Source organism: Anas acuta, chromosome 7 (assembly GCF_963932015.1).
Source record: "Anas acuta chromosome 7, bAnaAcu1.1, whole genome shotgun sequence".
NCBI lineage: Eukaryota > Metazoa > Chordata > Aves > Anseriformes > Anatidae > Anas > Anas acuta.
The window spans coordinates 10616265-10635319 of record NC_088985.1 but is presented as its reverse complement, the minus strand read 5'-3'; the positions used below and the strand labels follow the sequence as shown (position 1 = coordinate 10635319).

The following is a 19055-nucleotide window of genomic DNA, read 5'->3' as shown; positions in this document are numbered from 1 at the left end:
TAGTACTGAGTCATATGTATAAGTGCTAAGATACAATTTCAGATGCATGTCTTGACTGCTAAATATCTTTTCCCTGTGATATCATCTCCCAGGAGAGCAATTTGCTTGGGATATATGAAACTGGAAAGTATGAAAGCCAGTAGTCTTGCACTGGCAGGAAGAGGGACTTGATGGTCTAAAAGATCCTTTTCTTTGCTCCTTTCTATGATTGATTAGAACTATTCCCACATTAACCAGCTGGAAGGCAGCAGACAGTGGCATGACCTCCCAGTCTGAATCAGCACACCCACTTACCAGAAGAATAAGCTACTGCTTGAAGAACCATTTATCTTGGGGGTAGAAAAGCAGCAACACAAACATATGAAAGAGGAACTGATTTATGTCAGAATTACCCTGTCTCACTGAACAGCAGAATTCATCATTAAAAAAAAAAAAAACAAAACTGAATTTGTGCTTCATTGGGTCAGCTGGCTCAGCTTTCAGTTAAAAACAAAGCAAAAAGAGTTAGCTCAGAGTCAGCAGTACTTTACTTCTTGCTGTCATCTTCAGCAGGAACATAAAGAACTGGATGTTAATTGGGAATTTTGGCTGCTACTGAGGATTAGCCTGAAGTACACGAGGCTCCCAAGACTTAAAGAGACAAATCACAATACCTATAAAATTTCTAATCTGATTCATTCAAAAAAGTTTTTAAGTAGTAATCAAAACCCACAAACTTCTTTGCTTGAGAAGCAAACTTTACTCACTTAAAATATGGAGACATTGCAAGGTTTAGGCATGTAACACAGGCAATGTTTAGGCAACTGTAACACACTTTTAAAAACCTGAGCTGTCTTCTGACAGCAATCAAGACCCTAGCTAGAACTTGAAACAGACTACCACAACCATGCACACTGGCTCACTTCTAAACAACCACTTTAATACTTTACTATGTTTCACTGCATTTCCTTATGCCACTAATACATTCTAGCCATTCTAGCCAGTGCATGACAAGACCAATTCCTCCTCTTTTGGTATTATGATCTGCTGCTGCTACATGATCTGGTGGTACTGATGGCTCACCAACAGCAGCTATGGGCAGTAGGGTCCAGATCTGAACTCACTGTTTCACTCGTCTTACTTTAGATCACTGCTGTGACATGGCAGCCCCAGAACTGAGTATTGTAATAAGGAAATGAGATCTTTGTTCTTCCAAATGGGCACAGTGTGATTACAACCCATCCTTCACATTTATGGGTACAGTACAAAAAGCAATTCAAGTTTTTAAACGAAGGGAAAAAGAGCAGGGGAACCTAATATTAAGGACAACATCATTATAGAGAAGGGAATGCACTTTCCACAGCCCTTGAGATTAATATCTGGTTACTAGACAACCTGTTAAAATCAAGAATCTGTATTTGAATGCAGAGTTTTCAGCCAAAGTCCAGGCTAGATCTTGTTACAACAGCTCTGCAGAAATTGAGCCAAAGGAAAAGGCAAACTCCCTAGAACAGTTTATCTTCTTCACACTTCCAATTTGATGTGTGACTTGGTATAGCTCATTATTTGTTCATAGTATTTTAAGATGACCTACCAGACACCATTTCATCAAAACTGGATTTAGCTTCTGGATGCCTCAGCAGTGACTTGGGTGTCAAAACGATGAGCTGTAAAACAGAAATTTCTCCAGCACTCAGGAGCAGCTTTATCTATGTTATTATATGCAATAGTTTTAACAATCTTCATACAAAAACCACAAACTAAAATTAGTAGGAAGAAAATTAATTCTGTTCTAACTGAAACCAGGACAATGCTATAGATCTAATTAAAGTGAACAACAAACACAGTAAATTATGTTTTTTTTGTTTGTTTGTTTTCCTGTTTTGAAAGCCTATGAAGTTTCATAATTGTTCAAAAGATTTGGTTAATTCATTCCCTATAAAGGTTCTCGAAAAACATTGCTTTATGCTCCCCTTTAAGAACAAAATCAAAGCACTATGAACCACTAAAATATCCAATAGTTGTATCTTAGTATTCAAGTTATAGAGGAGCCAAATGGCTTCAAAGGTAAACATAGAACTTTCTCCAAAAATCTGTGTTTCAACACCCATGTCTGAAGTCAGCTAGCATCTGAAAGAATTCACAGCAGTTACTTTTGAAAGGAAAAAACAACAGCAACACTACACAAATTTAGCATTAAATACAGTCTAAATAGGATAAACACCTCAGAGTGATGGAGGACTTTGCTCAACTCTGCCAATAGAAACCAACTGGGAAGGTGTATTCTAGGGAAACCCAGCCTGATCTTCCAAGTTTTCTCTTGCTGTACCAGCAGCCACTATTGTAGTTACAGTAAACACCTCAATGCAGTGATGCTAATCACAGTGTCTTACACTATGTAATTATCCTAGCTTAAACATGAAGAAATCTGCCGTTGTGAATTCTTCTTAATATTGTAGAAGAATCTCTCTAAAAGAGGAGAGGGAAAGTGTCTGGCACTGGAGTAAAACCAGTATAAGTCTCCAGACACAAAGAGCTGGTTTTAAAGATGGCAGTCACTGCCTACACAAGTACACGCATGTTTTTGAAGTACCAGCACTTAGACATGCAGATTACGTAACCTGTTAGCTGCACAGTGTCTTGTCAAAATCATGTAAAGTTCTGAACAACCAGAAAGAAGTAAAGCTGAAAAACAAGTTTTAGAATTTTAGAGAGAGCTGAGTTTTATTCCACCAAATTGGCCACCCCCAACCTGTGTTCAGGATTAAACCACCAAGGATTAACCTTCCTTTCAGCAGTATGACAGACACAAACAAGGAACCCCTCTTTGCGTGAGGGTTAATACACCTAGAATAACAGTAACTTTACCGGTTTTCTGAAAGGCAGCAAGATCTGTCTTCTGAGAACATGAAAGTAATTGGCAGGAGTTGAACAGTTCACCACAATCCAGTTGCATTCATACAGCTGGGAAACTTCAAACTGCTCACTGAACTCCTGAGAGAGATATTAAAGCCATCAGAAAAATATCTAAAAGACCAGAAAAAAAAAAAAGGCTTAAAAGACATCTTTCTATTTCTGACTCTCACCAACTCCCTTTATCAGCAAACTTAATTAGCAGAGCTCTGTTGAGATTATATTATTAGCTAGGGAAGCGTCTCTACAAAGCACTCTTCTGTTTCTACTTTTTCCTAAAAGCGTATGCAAATAAAGGCAAAAAGCTTCCTTTAATTTCAGCAAGCTAGGAAATCCAGGAAGGAAGCGTGAGGAGGACTAGCACTTCAGGAGGTATAAGGCACAAAGCAGATCCCCCCTTTGAAAGATTCTTAAAACAATTTTTTTTTTTTTTTTTTTTTTTTTTTTTTTTTAAGTGTCCTGCCCTCTTATATTATCTTAATACAGAGTTTTAACGTTCTACGCTTATGTATTTTATAACTACAGTTTTGTTATAAACATATATGAATGCACATAGGGATATAAGCAAGCATATATGCAGGTATAATCTCGGTACAGACTGGTGCAGCATCTAACACAGTGACATCCAGGTTCACGTCTTGAACTCTTAGCTCGTGTGATAAAATTTATAACTTGCTTATTATATGCAAATAACAGTCCTTGAAATTAGTCAGTGAAACACGTCTTTATTCTGCCAGTAGACTGACAAAAAACACTTTTAGATGAGGAAGAACATTGATCTGTAACTATCACTACCACCAAGTTAACAGAATCAGGGCCAAAACTGAAATGCATCCATTTTCTATTTTATTTATTTATTTATATATATATATATTTATATATTTATTATATATATATATTTATTATATATTATATATATATATGCATATATATATACACACACATGGATGGCATTTTCAATTGATGTATAACAGCGCTTCTTAGGAATCTGCAGTGGGGAAGAGGATGCCCCATATCCTGTAGAGATAAGTACTTTTTCTGTAGAAGTGAATTATCAAACTCTAAAGGTCTTAACTAAATCAAGTTTAGAAATTGCCTTTACTTTCATGCTCCCAGCAGTATAATCTGGGACTACTGCAAAAATCCAGGAGTAGTTTCACATGGCATCCACTAGAAATTTGCTAGAGAAACCTATTTGCAGTATGCACAGCAATACATACAGGCAGAATCACTGGCCCTGAGGAACAGCCATAAAGAGATCATGCAGACAGAGATTAATTGTATATGATCTCAGCTTTGAAATGAAACAGCCTAGACTGCACAGTTCCATTATTTTTACTGGGATCAACTTAATGTTACACCAACTCTTGAAGCTGAATTTTATCGCACTACACCTAGCCAAAAAAACATGATTCTGACCAAAAAAAAAAAGTAACTCAAATTTTATTCTTCTGTGGCAAATAACTGAGTACTCATGGCAATAAAATGATTTCTCAGATGATGAAGCCAACACAACCCAGGTCAAAATAAATCTCTGAGAAGCAAAGAGCAGAAAAAGGATAGGGCCCTTTGACAAATCTACTTACCGGATAAGCATCAGAATCGTCATTGCTCATCTGCAGAAACCTCTCAGGCCTGGCTGATGAATGCTCTGGACCCTGGTAATCATATAATTTAAAACAACATTAAAAAGCCAAATCAGCAGTTAGATATCAGTCTAGGCCACTCGCAGCATAAGTACTTCCTTTCACCCTCGCAACTCCGCACCGGACTGTACACCTGCTCCCCAGACAAAGACATCAGAGCTTGCAGCAGTGAGAAGAGATGAGAGGACATACCACAGGACTGGAATTGTCTTCCACAAACTGTTTTCATAGCGGAAGGTTAGGTTTCACATGAATTTCCAACACTTTTACCTGAAAAAGGGTAATAGGTCCATCTGGACAAAAAAAAAATGACCTTGCCAATGCAGGGCAAAAAGATGCAGGAAGAATGTCAGGAGGAGAAACACTGTGTGTTTTAGCATACCGCAGTGTCTCGTACTTTGGGGGCAAACCACACTTGTATGCTAAAAAGAAGTCAACACAATGTTAACTGCTGACTATTTTTGTAATGTTAGCAAAAAATGCAGGCTCAGGATCTCTCTCTTACCATCACTCATTGACCAGTATGGGACAAAATAGCCTACAGCTAAAATGGATCAAAATGCAAGTAAACATTATCTGCCGAATTAGCCTATGATTATTGCCTCAAGAGGCATTTTGCATTCTGCCAAAGAACTGAACACTTACATCTGCTTTCTCACCAGTAGTACCCAAGGTGATTTCTTTTAATGCACAGATATTGTTAGATCCTTTTTATACTAGCAAAACATGCCTGCTGGTCACAGACAATATCAGGAATAAGAAGCGTAACACAATGTTGTCTTCCTTCTCACATCCTCATTTGTAATGAATGAGGGAAAGCTGTGAGGAGTCAGACACAGTGTGCTTTTTTATTTATTGCTAATGCTGGCGGCCCTTGATTGTTCAAGTGACAGTTACTGTTAGGAAGGACTTTCATTTTGGAGACAGGCTCAAGGTATTTTAACCTTAAGACATGAACTATTACACCTCTCAAATCTCTCCATGGCTCCTAAGCTAATGATATTTACAAAGAGCTTTTTTCTTTATATGTCTCTGTCTGTCATCATAACTTTCTGTGTTGAAACCTTAATGTACGGTCTCCAAAATCACTCATTATTTTGACAGCTAGTAGTTTACTTTGATTCAACACATGATTGTTTCTGCTTTCAAGTGCAGGATTCACTGTACGCCATGCACTAAGGGAACCCAAAGGAAAAAAAAAAGTTTCTTCACTGGCAATGAATGAGAAACAGAAACAGCCACAAATTGTGCCTTGCACAAGTATTCTCTTGAAATCTGTCTCCACTTTTGAGATGCCAAATATTCTGGCTAGAAATGTGTAAGTGCTTGAGAAGAAGCAGCAGCAAAGCCACGCAAAACTATGGTGCATAGAAACAGCCCAATATTGCAGTACCGCTACTGTACACATCTATTTGCAGTAAATTGAACACTACACTGAGTACAAACTACACGTGTACAAACACGCTGCTCTGCGAGCACACTGAATTGACTAGGCTGCAAGCAGAGATGTCCCTAAAAAACAATTACAGGAGAGACACACGAGGCTTCCCTAACATGCGCACACACACGTTGCCCCAGCAACAACCTCGATCCAGAGCCTCAGTGTTCCCATCCATCTTGGGTTTCTCTACTGACAATGCCAGTCAGACTGCCAGGGGCTGCTGCGTAGGATGGGGTAGGGTTTATTTCTATTGTGACCACTTCTCCAGTGAGACCTACACTGAATCCATTAGCTACTTGCAGATGAGTCCCCACGGAGCCATTCGGCAGCAGAGTCTTTCAATCACAGCCAACTTGCCTGTGAATGCATGACCTAGAGGTGAAGGGATCCATATCCCATTACGAACCCTTCCCCAAATCATTCTGTCCCCACCACTGTAGTTAGAGAGAATAGCACTCCCGTAATGGAAAACTCCTCCAGGAAGATAACGGATTTCAGCAGCCTGGCGGGATTCTTAAATACTCCCCAAACGCCTGACACTAGCAGCAAAATCAGCGTGTTTCAGAAGAGCTGGGCAAATCTTAGCTGCCAAGTGGTTATGAGAAAAGAAAGATTAATGTATTGTAAGTAGCAGAGAAGCAACTCCCCTCAGCTGAGTGCTTCCCTGCAGAGGACCACACTTCCTGCTGAGGGCACATTCAGGCTGTCCCTCCTGATTCGCTTGAAAAAAATATATTAATTTATCAAAACTCTTGTGAACTGCATCAGACCTTTCATTCTATACACACAAATGGGAATGGAAAGCCATTCATAAGATATGAATGCACCCCAGCATATCAGGACAGGATTGTAATTGAATGGAAATAAACTGAATTGTTTGTGAGAATGGAAATGACGCAGTTTGTAGCAAAAGGATTGGAGCATTTTTACTGATAGAGATTGCTGCTGTGGCTCACACCATGCTTTTCTTAATAGAAAATGAGAAACATGCATGCATCAATTCATGAATGTCAATGTATTTGAAAAGCAGAAAATTAACCTAGCCTGACATGATGCAAATATAACCTTTAAAAATAATTTAAAATATTTGAAGAACAATTCTACTGCTGGTAGGAACTTCGTGAACATGATATGGAAATACCAGTCACCTAATGCCAATGATTTTAGAAGTTTTAAAGTTTTGTATCATTTCATTACAAGTGAATTTAGTGCAGTTTACACAAACATGCTTAGTTTAAAATAAAACTGAGCACTGCATGTTTTCCTTTTTATTGTACACTAAGAATCCAGCTTTCTAGGGAAAGAAGGCAGTGTGTTATGTGGCTTTCTTTGTTATTGTGATTTTTTTTCTTGCACTCACATGCTACTAGCCAGTAACACATTAAGTTTGTCACATAGCAAGGAAAAAGAGGTGCAGACCACTAAACAGAACACAAAGCTAAGCACTCAAAAATATTTTTCTTTTGTTCTCACTGATCAATCTGTTCACATTAATTTTTGTAGCACTAGGGTTAGGGTTAAGGTTATTTATTCTCTTTTTCCTTTAATTATATTATCCTTATCTCAACCCATGAGCTTTTTTTTTCCCCCACTATATTTCTCTCCCCACCCCTTCGAGGAGAGGGAGCGAGAGTGCAGTGTGGTGGAGTTTAGACAGCCCTTGGTGTGGAACCACCGCAGTCAGCAGCCCTTACCATTCCTTCCATGCCATGTGGCAAGAGCAGAACAATCCCATTGTGACGAACCCACTTAGCCTGGCCAGAGCTGATGAACTGGTCTATGATACACTGCGCTGTGTTGTGGAAGTCACCGAACTGCGCCTCCCAGCACACCAGGGCGTTGGGACTCGCCATAGCAAAGCCAAGTTCAAAACCTAAGAAGAAAAGTAGGAGAATTAAAAAAGAAACAGACTTGCTGAGAATGCTGTTAATTTCTCATATAAAATTAAATTAAAAGAAAACCAAAATGAGAGCATGAGCTGGACTTTTTTAGCCCTGTTATAAATCAAGCAGTTTTCTGTAGTAACATTTTCAACAGAAAGATTAGCAAATAACCTTTTTGCAATATTGACTCCAATCCTTCAGAAATTTCCTCAAACACGTAAATATCACAGGATTATTAAATGAACAATTAAAACACTTCCTCCAGCTCAGAATTTTGTGTGAAGTTTTCCCAAGAGGTCTTTGAGGTAGACACCATCTTCTCTTGTAGAAATCCACTTATGGTCTAGGACTAGTTCAACAACCTAATTGTTCATTTTCTGGCTTGCACAGCCCAGCACACCACCATCAAATTTCCGCCCCCCAACTCACGCAGGAACAAAATTATTGGTGACATCAATTTTGAGTCCTTATGCAGGATTACAGCCTTCAGATCTTTAAAAGAGCTTGAACTAAGAGCTGCGTGGAGACACACCGCACAGTAAGCCTTCGGCAAGGTTATGAATCCTTTAGGTCTCTGCCTCTGTGGCAGAGAGAAGACCAGAAGTGCTCTTCATGGAGAGGACATCATACTTCAGCTAATGAAAACAAAGACACGCTCCTCTCTCTCCATTCCTTATCACACATCTATGCCCCTTTCCAGGTGGTTTACAGTGACAGGCAAGTGCAGAAATTCCTTAACCTTGTGCTGTTTGGACTATGAATTCAAACAACTCCACACAGAACAGAAAAGCCCTGCACCCCTCCTTACTCAGCTACGTCAAGTTAACACAGCAGGACAACCATACAACAGCAGCCCTGCTGACAACAGCACAGGTGTTCTGCACAGAGCAAGCCAGGCAGTTTGCTGTCTGCTCTTAAATCTTGTCAAGACTCGAACATAACTGAAGGCTCCATGAATCTCTCTCAAAGTAAGAAATGAAGTCAGAACTGAATTGCTTCTCTCATTGAAAGCCCTGCAACAGTGTGAGAAAGCCCCAGCTCTATGACAGGGACTGGGGAGATGACTGGAAGAGAAAGGAAAAAAAAAACTTGCTACTGCAGTATAAGCTAGGTCATTGATTCCTAGTGGCTCTTCTAAGGCAAAAAAACTACTAAAAACCTACAAGGGTGTTTGTAGGTGCTAGATGGCCTCTGCTGTGAGGCTTTAACATGTAGGATCTTGTGTCAGGCAGAATAAGGAAACCGAGCTATGTGCAATGTACCTGTCTCACATTAATGACCACACTTAAATTTAGGGTATTTTTCTACACCATGTCTCATGCTGAATGCCTAAATCTGTATTTGAAAAACTCAAACTGCTTGGAAGAGATGAGTATGGCATCTCAATATTCTCCACACACAGAAAACTGCTTCAGTCACCAGCAAGTGAGAGCTAGCCTGCCTCATACAATTTGTGATTTATACCTAGGCTTATCTTCAGTGAATACAGGAACAACTTCAAACAAAACTATAAAACCAGAACAATAAGCAGTAACAGAAAACAATACACAATAATAAAATAATAGTAATAATAAAAATACTTGTATGATGGCCCAGCATACCAGGAATAGGGGGAAAAAAGGTAGAAAATTTGTGGCATGTGCAGAATATGAGTTATTTTAAGATTATCAGTGCAAGCTAACTGATTAAGTTGTGAAGAATATTTCAGGATCAAGTCAAGCCTATTCAGACCTTCTTTGCCCTTTTTAATGTTGTTCAACTTTATGCTATCACAGAGATACTCAGAGCTCTAAATTAAGATTAAGGCGTTCCTGTGCTGGATGCCACAAACACATACAAGTAGCTCCTTCCCTGAGAGATTTACTGACAAGCTGGAAAAAAAGAGTTAAGGACTAACCAATGAATATATCATTACAGAAACTTAAAACTAGCTTGTCCAGTTCCACAGGGAAAACCCACAGCAAAACTAGTACAAGCCAGGCACACACAAAGCAAGTCCCTCTCTTAACAAGAACTACAAGAATATCCCTCCAACACTTTACACGGACACTGGTCATCTATGCATGAGACTGAAATTGCTCTAGCTTAACTCAATGGCTACAGCCAAACTGGGACTACAGGATTTCTTCCTTCTGCCCCAGAAACAGAATCTTCTGCCAACGGCAGTATACGAACTTTCCTGGAAGTTTAGAAGATCACAGAATCACCTAGGTAGGAAGAGACCTCCAAGATCATCAAGTCCAACCTCTGACCTAACACTAACAGTCCCCACTAAACCATATCCCTAAACTCTACATCTAAACGTCTTTTAAAGACCTCCAGGGATGGTGACTCCACCACTTCCCTGGGCAACCCATTCCAATGTCTAACAACCCTCTCAGTAAAGAAGTTCTTCCTAACATCCAAACTAAACCTTCCGCTGGTGCAACTTTAGCCCATTCCCCCTCGTCCTGTCACCAGGCACGTGGGAGAACAGACCAACCCCCACCTCACTACAGCCTCCTTTAAGGTACCCATAGAAAGTGATAAGGTCACCCTTGAGCCTCCTCTTTTCCAGGCTGAACAAGCCCAGCTCCCTCAGCTGCTCCTCGTAGGACTTGTTCTCCAGGCCCCTCACCAGCTTCGTCGCCCTTCTCTGGGCTCGCTCGAGCACCTCCACGCCCTTCTTGTAGCGAGGGGCCCAAAACTGAACACAGTACTCGAGGTGCGGCCTCACCAGAGCCGAGTACAGGAGGACGATCACCTCCCTAGCCCTGCTGGCCACACTGTTTCTGATACAAGCCAGGATGCCGTTGGCCTTTTTGGCCACCTGAGCACACTGCTGGCTCGTATTCAGCCAACTATCCACCATCACTCCCAGGTCCTTCTCTGCCTGGCAGCTCTCCAACCACTCATCTCCCAGCCTGTAGCTCTGCTTGGGGTTATTGCATCCCAGGTGGAGGACCCAGCACTTGGCCTTGTTGAACTTCATGCAGTTGACCTCAGCCCATTGGTGCAGCCTATCCAGATCCTCCTGCAGAGCCTTCCTGCCCTTGAGCAGATCGACACACGCACCTAACTTGGTGTCATCTGCAAACTTACTGAGGGTGCACTCAATGCCCTCGTCCAGATCATTGATGAAGATATTAAAGAGGACCGGCCCCAGCACTGAGCCCTGGGGAACACCACTAGTGACCGGCCTCCAACTGGATTTGACTCCATTCACCACGACTCTTTGGGCCCGGCTATCCAGCCAGTTTCTAACCCAATGAAGCGTGCGCCAGTCCAAGCCAAGAGCAGCCAGTTTCTTGAGGAGAATGCTGTGGGAAATGGTGTCAAAAACCTTACTGAAGTCAAGGTAGACCACATCCACAGCCTTTCCCTCATCCACCCAGCGTGTCACTTTGTCATAGAAGGAGATCAGGTTCGTCAAGCAGGGCCTGCCTTTCATAAACCCATGCTGACTGGGCCTGATCGCCTGCTTGCCCTGCAAGTGCTGCGTGATGACTCTCAAGATAATCTGCTCCATGAGCTTCCCCAGAACTGAGGTCAAACTAACAGGCCTACAGTTTCCCGGGTCGACCTTCTGGCCCTTCTTGTAGGTGGACAACTACAGGACAAATTAACTGCATGAGAGAACAGGCAAGACAAGCTCCAAGTGAAACTGTCTATTTGTGGAGATAACAGCTTTAGCTATTATTATATTTTTATAGTGTCTTCATAGCATACTCCTCAGTGGTTCCAACCCAGCTTTTTGTTTACCATCTCCATGGCAAGAAATCTTTGAGTCACTTGGCTTCAGTCACTTGCTGAACTCTAAACAAACCATCCATGACTCCAGCAGATGCTCATGTTCTCACAAAAAGGAAATAGGCAGGTTGTGAGGGCAAAAGGAGATCAATAAGTTAGCGACTTAAAGACAGTCTGGCTATGCCAGTGCATTACCAAAGAGGATGTTTTTTGCTGACCACTCCTTTGGCCTAACTGCTTGTGCCTTTCTTTCACAACATATTTTAAATCTCTGTCCTCCTTATTTCTGTGACTATTGATTTTAGCATAATGCAAACAGGGGAAAAACCTACACAACTCTTCAATGCATGTTCCCAAAGGTATCTGAGAAATAGATTTCCCTAGGTAGGCTTGAATCCCATTCTAATTTTACACAAGCATTAAGAGACCATTTCATCTGATTGGGTGACATGGTTGAGAAAATATGCAATATGTTCAAGGCTTATTTGTGCATATGCTGCTCTCTGTAAGGATAGGGTAATCTAGCTTTTAGAGAAGAAAAACCTGAGGTCTTGACCACTTTGAGCTTTCAGTAATCACACGGTGCTTCCTGAAGAGTATGTAGCTAAATGTGCATTTAGAACTTGGTCAGAGCACACATGATTTTGTTTCATATACTGAAACCATCCCTAAAATTTCACATAGAAAAAAGAGCACCATTTCTCACTACCTATTTTGTTGTTTTGTGCTAGTAACCTCCACAAGGTGATGCTGTCACAGGTGAAGTTGTATTAAAACTTATTATGTGATCCCAACACCAATACCTTTTGCAAGCTTTCTGACATCCATATACTTGAGAAAGTATATTCAAATGTTACCTACACATTCTGATTAATATTTTGAAATTACTACTACAAGGACTGCTATTTCATGGAACGTGTGTCTGTGGTATATCAGAACTCATTTTCCACCACGAAAATGACAGTAAGAGTCTTAAAGATGTTAAAGACATTAAAGATGTTCTACCAGGAATTATAGCAATTGCTAAGAAGTCTGTTGACAATTACTGCTTCTAGCTGCACGTGGAAAAAAGTATTTAAAGAGCTAAATAGTGCTAAATATATTTATATTATATATATATTCATATATACACATATATAGGTAGAAAGCTGTCTAAACAGATGCCAGGAGGACAGGGTGAAGTGCTTTTCCTGAAAGGGATTTGTTGGGGCACCAGGTGCATCCAGGTCAGGGAAGCTGACCTGCGCTACAAAGATTCCACAGTTCTAGAGATGAGATGTGACTATAGGGGAGCAGCTTGCTATCATCCAGGACCCCCTGAGAGGGCTTAGTTTCAGACAAGAGTAAAGGGTTAAAAAACTGCCGAAGACATTACAAACTTGTATTGCTTATGTCCGCAGAGACCAGAACTGAACAACATTTCTTCATAACCCCATGCAAACTTTGTCATTTTAAAGCATTAATTCTTATACAGCTAGACACTGAGAGAACAGGTTTAAGCTGTAACAAAACTGAGTGCTAAGTCAAGCAGGCTGCAGGGCGTAGGTTTCAAAGAAGGAAAGGTGAAGCATCTGTACCACCCAGAAAGTGCTCGAGAGCCCCCAAGCAGCTCCTGAACTCGCAAGCAGCCTCTCAGGGCTCAGAGCACACCATGGCACAGGGGACCAGTATCCACACAGCAGTTTTGTGTCTCTCCCTCTGTTTGGAAGCCTACCAAACAAAAATACACAGCACTTGACTAAGGTTGCAAAACTAATGTTTTAATTGCTGAAGTTCATTAAGGTCCCTAGATGGCAGCCATAGCAGAAAGGCATGTGTCTGTTAGTCCAGTTCCTGCTGTGCTCCCTTACTGTTTTTCCCATCACTCTGGCAGACAAAGGGGTGCTTTCAAGCAAAGTGGCAGCTTACACAGCATATGATGCTGTGGTTTTCCCCCACAGCATTTTGCATCATTGTCATAAGAACTGTAGTTTTTCCAACTGACATAAGTAAGGCTACAGCTTAATTCAGTGCGATTTCAAAAGGATTCAAGGCATGAATGTTAACTAATAGCCACACAGGGCTTGTCAGTGCAGGGATGTAACAACAGAATGAGGAAAGTTACAAAGACAAATATGTGCTATGTTTAATGGAAAATCTAAGCTCAGAGCCTAACAGAGGGATGCATATCTTTTCAAAAAAAAAAACAAAACAAACATAGCCCAGGAGTGGCAGCTGATCCTGTAGAACAGAAAAACTTAAAAAGCCTTAGAGCTCCATGTAGATGCCACTGAAAACCTGGTCCTTGGTTACTAGTCTGTCCTATTCCACAACACCATTTCTGACAGTTAAGAATATTTTGCACTCCTAACCTTAAAAATGTGTTGTTCTGAATGAGCAGTAACACTATATATTTCATCCTAGGAGTGCATTGCAAAAAAAAAAAAGTTTAAATGAACACCTGTCCTTTTCCCTTTGTCTTCTGTTTTAACCACGACCTTCCCCCTTGAAAAAGCTGTAGTCTAAGTCTCTTAAAGACTTTGCTGAGCTTTACACTAGCTCCAAGTCTATTGTGCTTGAACACTCTCTGGAAATTCCCGATAGGGGATGCTACAGCTCAAGACCTCTTAAAGGCAGCTTTGAAAGTGAGAGAGAATTGCTCCTCCTGGTTGGAGGATCAGTACTACACAAGTCATTCTGAGGGTAGTAAAGAAAGACAGGAGATCCTTTTGAGTATTTAAAAATGCTGAAGAGGCAGTGTGGAGAGCCTGTAAGTTAGTTCTGCTTTTCTCTTCTATGCGGATTAGCAAATAAATGCAGACAAAGTTCTTCACGACTTCATACTTCCAGACATTCAGTTTCAATGAAAGTGAAAACTTATAGCTAGATGAGGGGATACAGAAGTGAATTTTAATAATCTAGATATAGCTAAAAATAGGAGACGTAAGATGTCTGATAAGATTATTAGAGGCTGCTAAATACCCTGACTTAATGTCCCATTGCAAACACTTCATTGCTTCTGGTATACAAGACATAAGCGATTGTTTGAGCTATAAGGTAACAAGACTGCCTTTGTTTTCTATGCCAAATCAATCATGTCAGAGAATCATTTTTAATGGAGTGGTTACATCCCAGGAGTTCCTAACCAGCTCAACAATAACTTTGTGCAAAGCTAACAGCTTTGAACAGGTGCCAACTCTTGGCTTACTCACCTGCTAAGGAAATAATCTGTAGTTTTATCATGCTGGTCTGCTCAATCCATTTTTACTTAGCTCTAATTCACAAAAGGTGAAGGAATTCCCATATTAATTCCAAGGTGCTGCATGTTTACACAGTTGTAAATCAAATTCTTAATAGTTTTTTTTTTTTTTTTTATCCTTCCCCCAAATACTTTAGGACACTGATTGCACTCTTTCTGCATAACAGGCTTATGCAGCAGAAGTAACAGGTAACTAAAATCAAATCTGTGTTTTTTCTCCCCATTTTACGAACTCCTGAAGAATTGACTCCTTGAATTGCAAACATTCACTCATTCTTCCAGACACTAAAATGATGATGTTACCAGCCAAACAGGTAACAATTCCAATAGCTTCTCTATGGTGCTTAACTAGAAGGCACGTGTATGGATACAATACACAAGTAAACATACCTGACAAGGCTGATATGCAAAAGTTAACAAGGGAGCAGAAGCTTAATTCTAAATTCATTTCAGCATAGAAATATGGCATTTTCAGTAAAATAATCGCCACCCATCAACTATTTATACCAACATAATGTCCTTTATTGTCAGAAAATGTCTCAGACAAGAAGGATTTAAAGTCTGTAAAACCTAAAAATCAGTATTGTTAACTTTTAAGAATCTTTCATCATGTCTGCTGAAGCAGAATTGCACAGAAATGGTACTCTTGTTTTCAGTGTACAAACAAACTTATATTTTGCCCCATTGCTTGCATTCAGTGAAAGACATTACATCAACTTTCTCATTCGGCTGCTGAGGGAGGTAGAAGTGAGTAGGATGAAATGAAATTAAAAAAAAAAGCAAACGGGAAAAAGCAAAAGGAGCTCAGTTGGTTACTTTTTAAAAAACAGAATTGTTGCAATAAGAATTAGCCTTCACTCCATATCAACACTAGACTTCCTAGACTGATCAATTGAGATGTAATTTCTGGAACTATATCAGATTCAATGACATTCAGAAACACGTCACTTTGTCACTTTCACATGTGGATAAATTATCTGAATATAAGAAAACAAAACCAGAAACTTATGATCCACTTGCCCATAAAATTTGTAGCAACACTATAAATACACTCAGATTAAGAAACCTCTGACCAAAACTGTGAGAAACAGTAGGAAACTGGAACAATTTTTGTTGGAACAGCAACAAAAAATGATTCTCTGAAGTTAAATTCTTGCTTTCTATCTATGCCAAATACCTTTTCTTATATTTATACACATTCTCTCTTGCGCTCTCCTATTCAGAGTTTACATGTAAATGTCATGTATTAGCTTACAAAGTTCTGCTCACACCAATTCTGCCAAAGAGCTAAGAAAAATATCTAAAAATCTCAATTTGTCAGCCCATGCTCCAACTATGCTGTTTTATACCATTTTAATTTTTAATATTATTAGCAATAGGCAATACGTAGCATAAGTAATAATGACCATGTGATCAAATATTTATGGAAACTTGAGGCAACTAGTTATAAATTACCATCTTTATCTATTACGATGTTTCATCTTTTCCTTTTTTTTATAAGTTATTAATTGGATATGAAATAGTATTTCATTATTTATCCATAGAATCAATAACACTTTTGATAAATTATTAGATGCCTTTGTTCTGTGCTCAACAGCTTGCCACCCTCTTGCCACCCTCATCATGTCAGAGTGAAGTTATCCATTCACTGTGAAGTTAAATGTCTGCCAGTAGCAAAAATGTAATCCACTATGATCAATGCTACATGTAACAAGGATTTGTTTTCTCAATACAGCAGTCAGAGTAGTAGTTCAGATAAAGCTAGGATAGATTTCTCTATCTGTTACGAAATCACCTGTTGACAGTTCCTCCCCTTTTGTTAATGCATTAAGTGAATGTTACAGTATTGCTAAAATCAACCACAACAGATGGTTACTTTCATCTTAATCTAACAACTGTAGCCCGTGAAAATGCTTGTTTAAGAGATGCCAAGACTTGAGAGCTTTGATACTAGTCTCAGATATAACTCTTTCAAAGCTTTCTTCCAACACGCTCGTCCTCATTGAGCTGTGTTTCTCTTATACTTAACTTACCTTCTGTCATTACTATATAATTTCTTCTTGAATACTAATGAGACCAATGCTAGCATATTCTATACCTTTTCTAAGAGAAGCTACTTAAGTCTCCCAGTTTACATGCTTTGAGGAACAGACAGGTTCTAAGCAGCCTACGTAAATAGGCGTATGTACCATTAGGAAAGTGTGGAAAGTTTTGCACTAAAAGCACATTGAAAACTGCAAATTCATATTCCTCATACGAGAGGCAACACATTCAAAACTTTAGAAAAAAAGAAGTTGATTTTTTTCCCATCTCATTTTTAATTTATGCTAAAATGTTAAAATCAAGAGATCAATCATAGCACGCTATAGGGAAAAAAAGTTTGGCTTAAAGTTTATACTACAACAATTTTTAAAAGCCCTTCAAGATAAGGCAACAAAGGGCAAAATTTATAAAGAACAGGGTAAATTCATTGAATCTCTTGGAAGAATTACTGCTTTCAGGTGGCAGAGCAGGTGGGGAAATCAGTTTAGGCATTTTGACTGGATTTTAGGCCCCTGTTCTTTAAATCCTGCCTCATGATACAGGATATATGTTCTGTACGTCCTGGCTCTTTGTAAACTGTTACAAATGCAGTAATATTGAAATATAACAAAAGCAGAGTGTTTTCATTTTTAAATGCCAGCAGAAGGAGACATTTATTTGTTTTTAAGTTCGGCAAACTCAAGTAACAAAGCAAAACTTTGTAGGCCAGGAGGCTTAAGCTCATTAAAGCAAAATCTGAAAAAAATCCTCTTAATTAGCAGTCATCAATTCCTACGTTTGTTTGAGATCCATTAAAACTTTAGTAAATCTCAAATAATTACCCCGAAACATACCTAAGACACCGTATTCGGAAAGGGAGCTGTTGCACACAGTATAGGGGGCCTGCTGCTCCCAGAGGTGGTTCATGGGAACACACGTTCTCTTGTCAACTTCTTGATCATGAAGCACGTGATGGCGATGGCTGCAAAGAGTTGTTAAAACAGATCTGTTAGCTAAGAAACCTTTAGGCTTTAACATTGCTACTTTCAAAGATAAACCTTCAAAAATGAATTCTAGAAATTATGCAAGCAACAGAACTATCTGTGGTTTACACAATGCTCTAGTTTGGTTGAAATATAGCAATATTATTGTCTAAATAGAATTGCTGCACCATTAAGGACTTTCACTGACTATCCAGGCTGGTTCTCAAGCACTCAAGGAAACTGAAAATTCATCATTACTAGTAGAACAGGGTGGGCGGTTGGGTGGGTCAGGTGGGTATTATAAAACATATTAGACTACTAAAAGCCATAAAGCAGAAGGAAAAATTGTTATCAAAATGTTCCACTCTGCCTTCCTGGCAAATTCTATTATTTTTTTCCTTAAGACAATTGTTTGCTTTTTATGCCAAAAATCTAATCTAATCTGTGCACCAAAACGTGATGCAGTTGCATCCTCTTTCCTACTATTTCCATTCACACCATTTACAGTTCTCTGGAACAGCATTAATCAGCATTAGAATGGGGCACCAAGGAGCACTATGAAAACAAAGATGACTGAAGTAATTACTGTAATCCATTAACTCTCTGAGCAGACTAACTGAGTGAATCACACCAATATGTCCAGCTTTACAACCGCTAACAGAAGGACAGTTATTACACTAGTAACAACTACTGTGTGTTGTATAGCTGCCAGCACTGAAGACTGAATTCTTTTGTATTTCCCTTCGCTGTAACAAATGCTAGCAGAAAACCTCTGAAATCTATTTAGAAGTCAACAAAATACAACCAGGAAAAGACAGAATCTTTGAAGACCAACACAAGGAGAGAGGCAGAAAGAGGAAAACAAACACACACAAACAGCTGTTAAAGCAGAAGTAACTTTCAACACTCATTTTGGTTTCGTCATTCAGACAAAGATGAAAGGCCTAGTCAGGCAATAACACTTCTTGAACATTCAGTTTTGTGTTTCCTCAGGAAAAGGTGATTACGATGAGCATAGATGGACAGCCAGAAATATACAGACATGAAACTCAGATTTTGCTGTTAAAAAATTGTCAGTTTTACTGACATCATACTACTATAAAATCAAGTTTTTCTTGTTATGTGAGCATTTTTTTACTCTGTTTTTAAAGACTGAATAATAAAAATCCAGATGGCACGGTAATCCTCAGCTAGCTTTTGCCAGTCTGAATAGCTTTTTAT

The 19055-nt window shown here is 39.5% G+C and overlaps 1 protein-coding gene across 7 annotated transcripts in view; it reads right to left on the bottom strand.

Annotated features, from left to right (window-relative positions):
* The window catches only part of OGDHL (oxoglutarate dehydrogenase L), a 57059-nt gene that overhangs the window by 5158 nt on the left and 32846 nt on the right, over positions 1–19055 (bottom strand). For all 7 annotated transcript variants that reach the window (XM_068687956.1, XM_068687949.1, XM_068687950.1 and 4 more), the window contains 5 exons: positions 17706–17833; positions 7674–7852; positions 4479–4550; positions 2848–2973; positions 1574–1646 (listed from right to left, as the gene is read on the bottom strand). In XM_068687956.1, coding sequence (XP_068544057.1) covers positions 1574–1646; positions 2848–2973; positions 4479–4550; positions 7674–7852; positions 17706–17833 — 578 coding nt within the window. The remainder of the gene's footprint in view (positions 1–1573; positions 1647–2847; positions 2974–4478; positions 4551–7673; positions 7853–17705; positions 17834–19055) is intronic.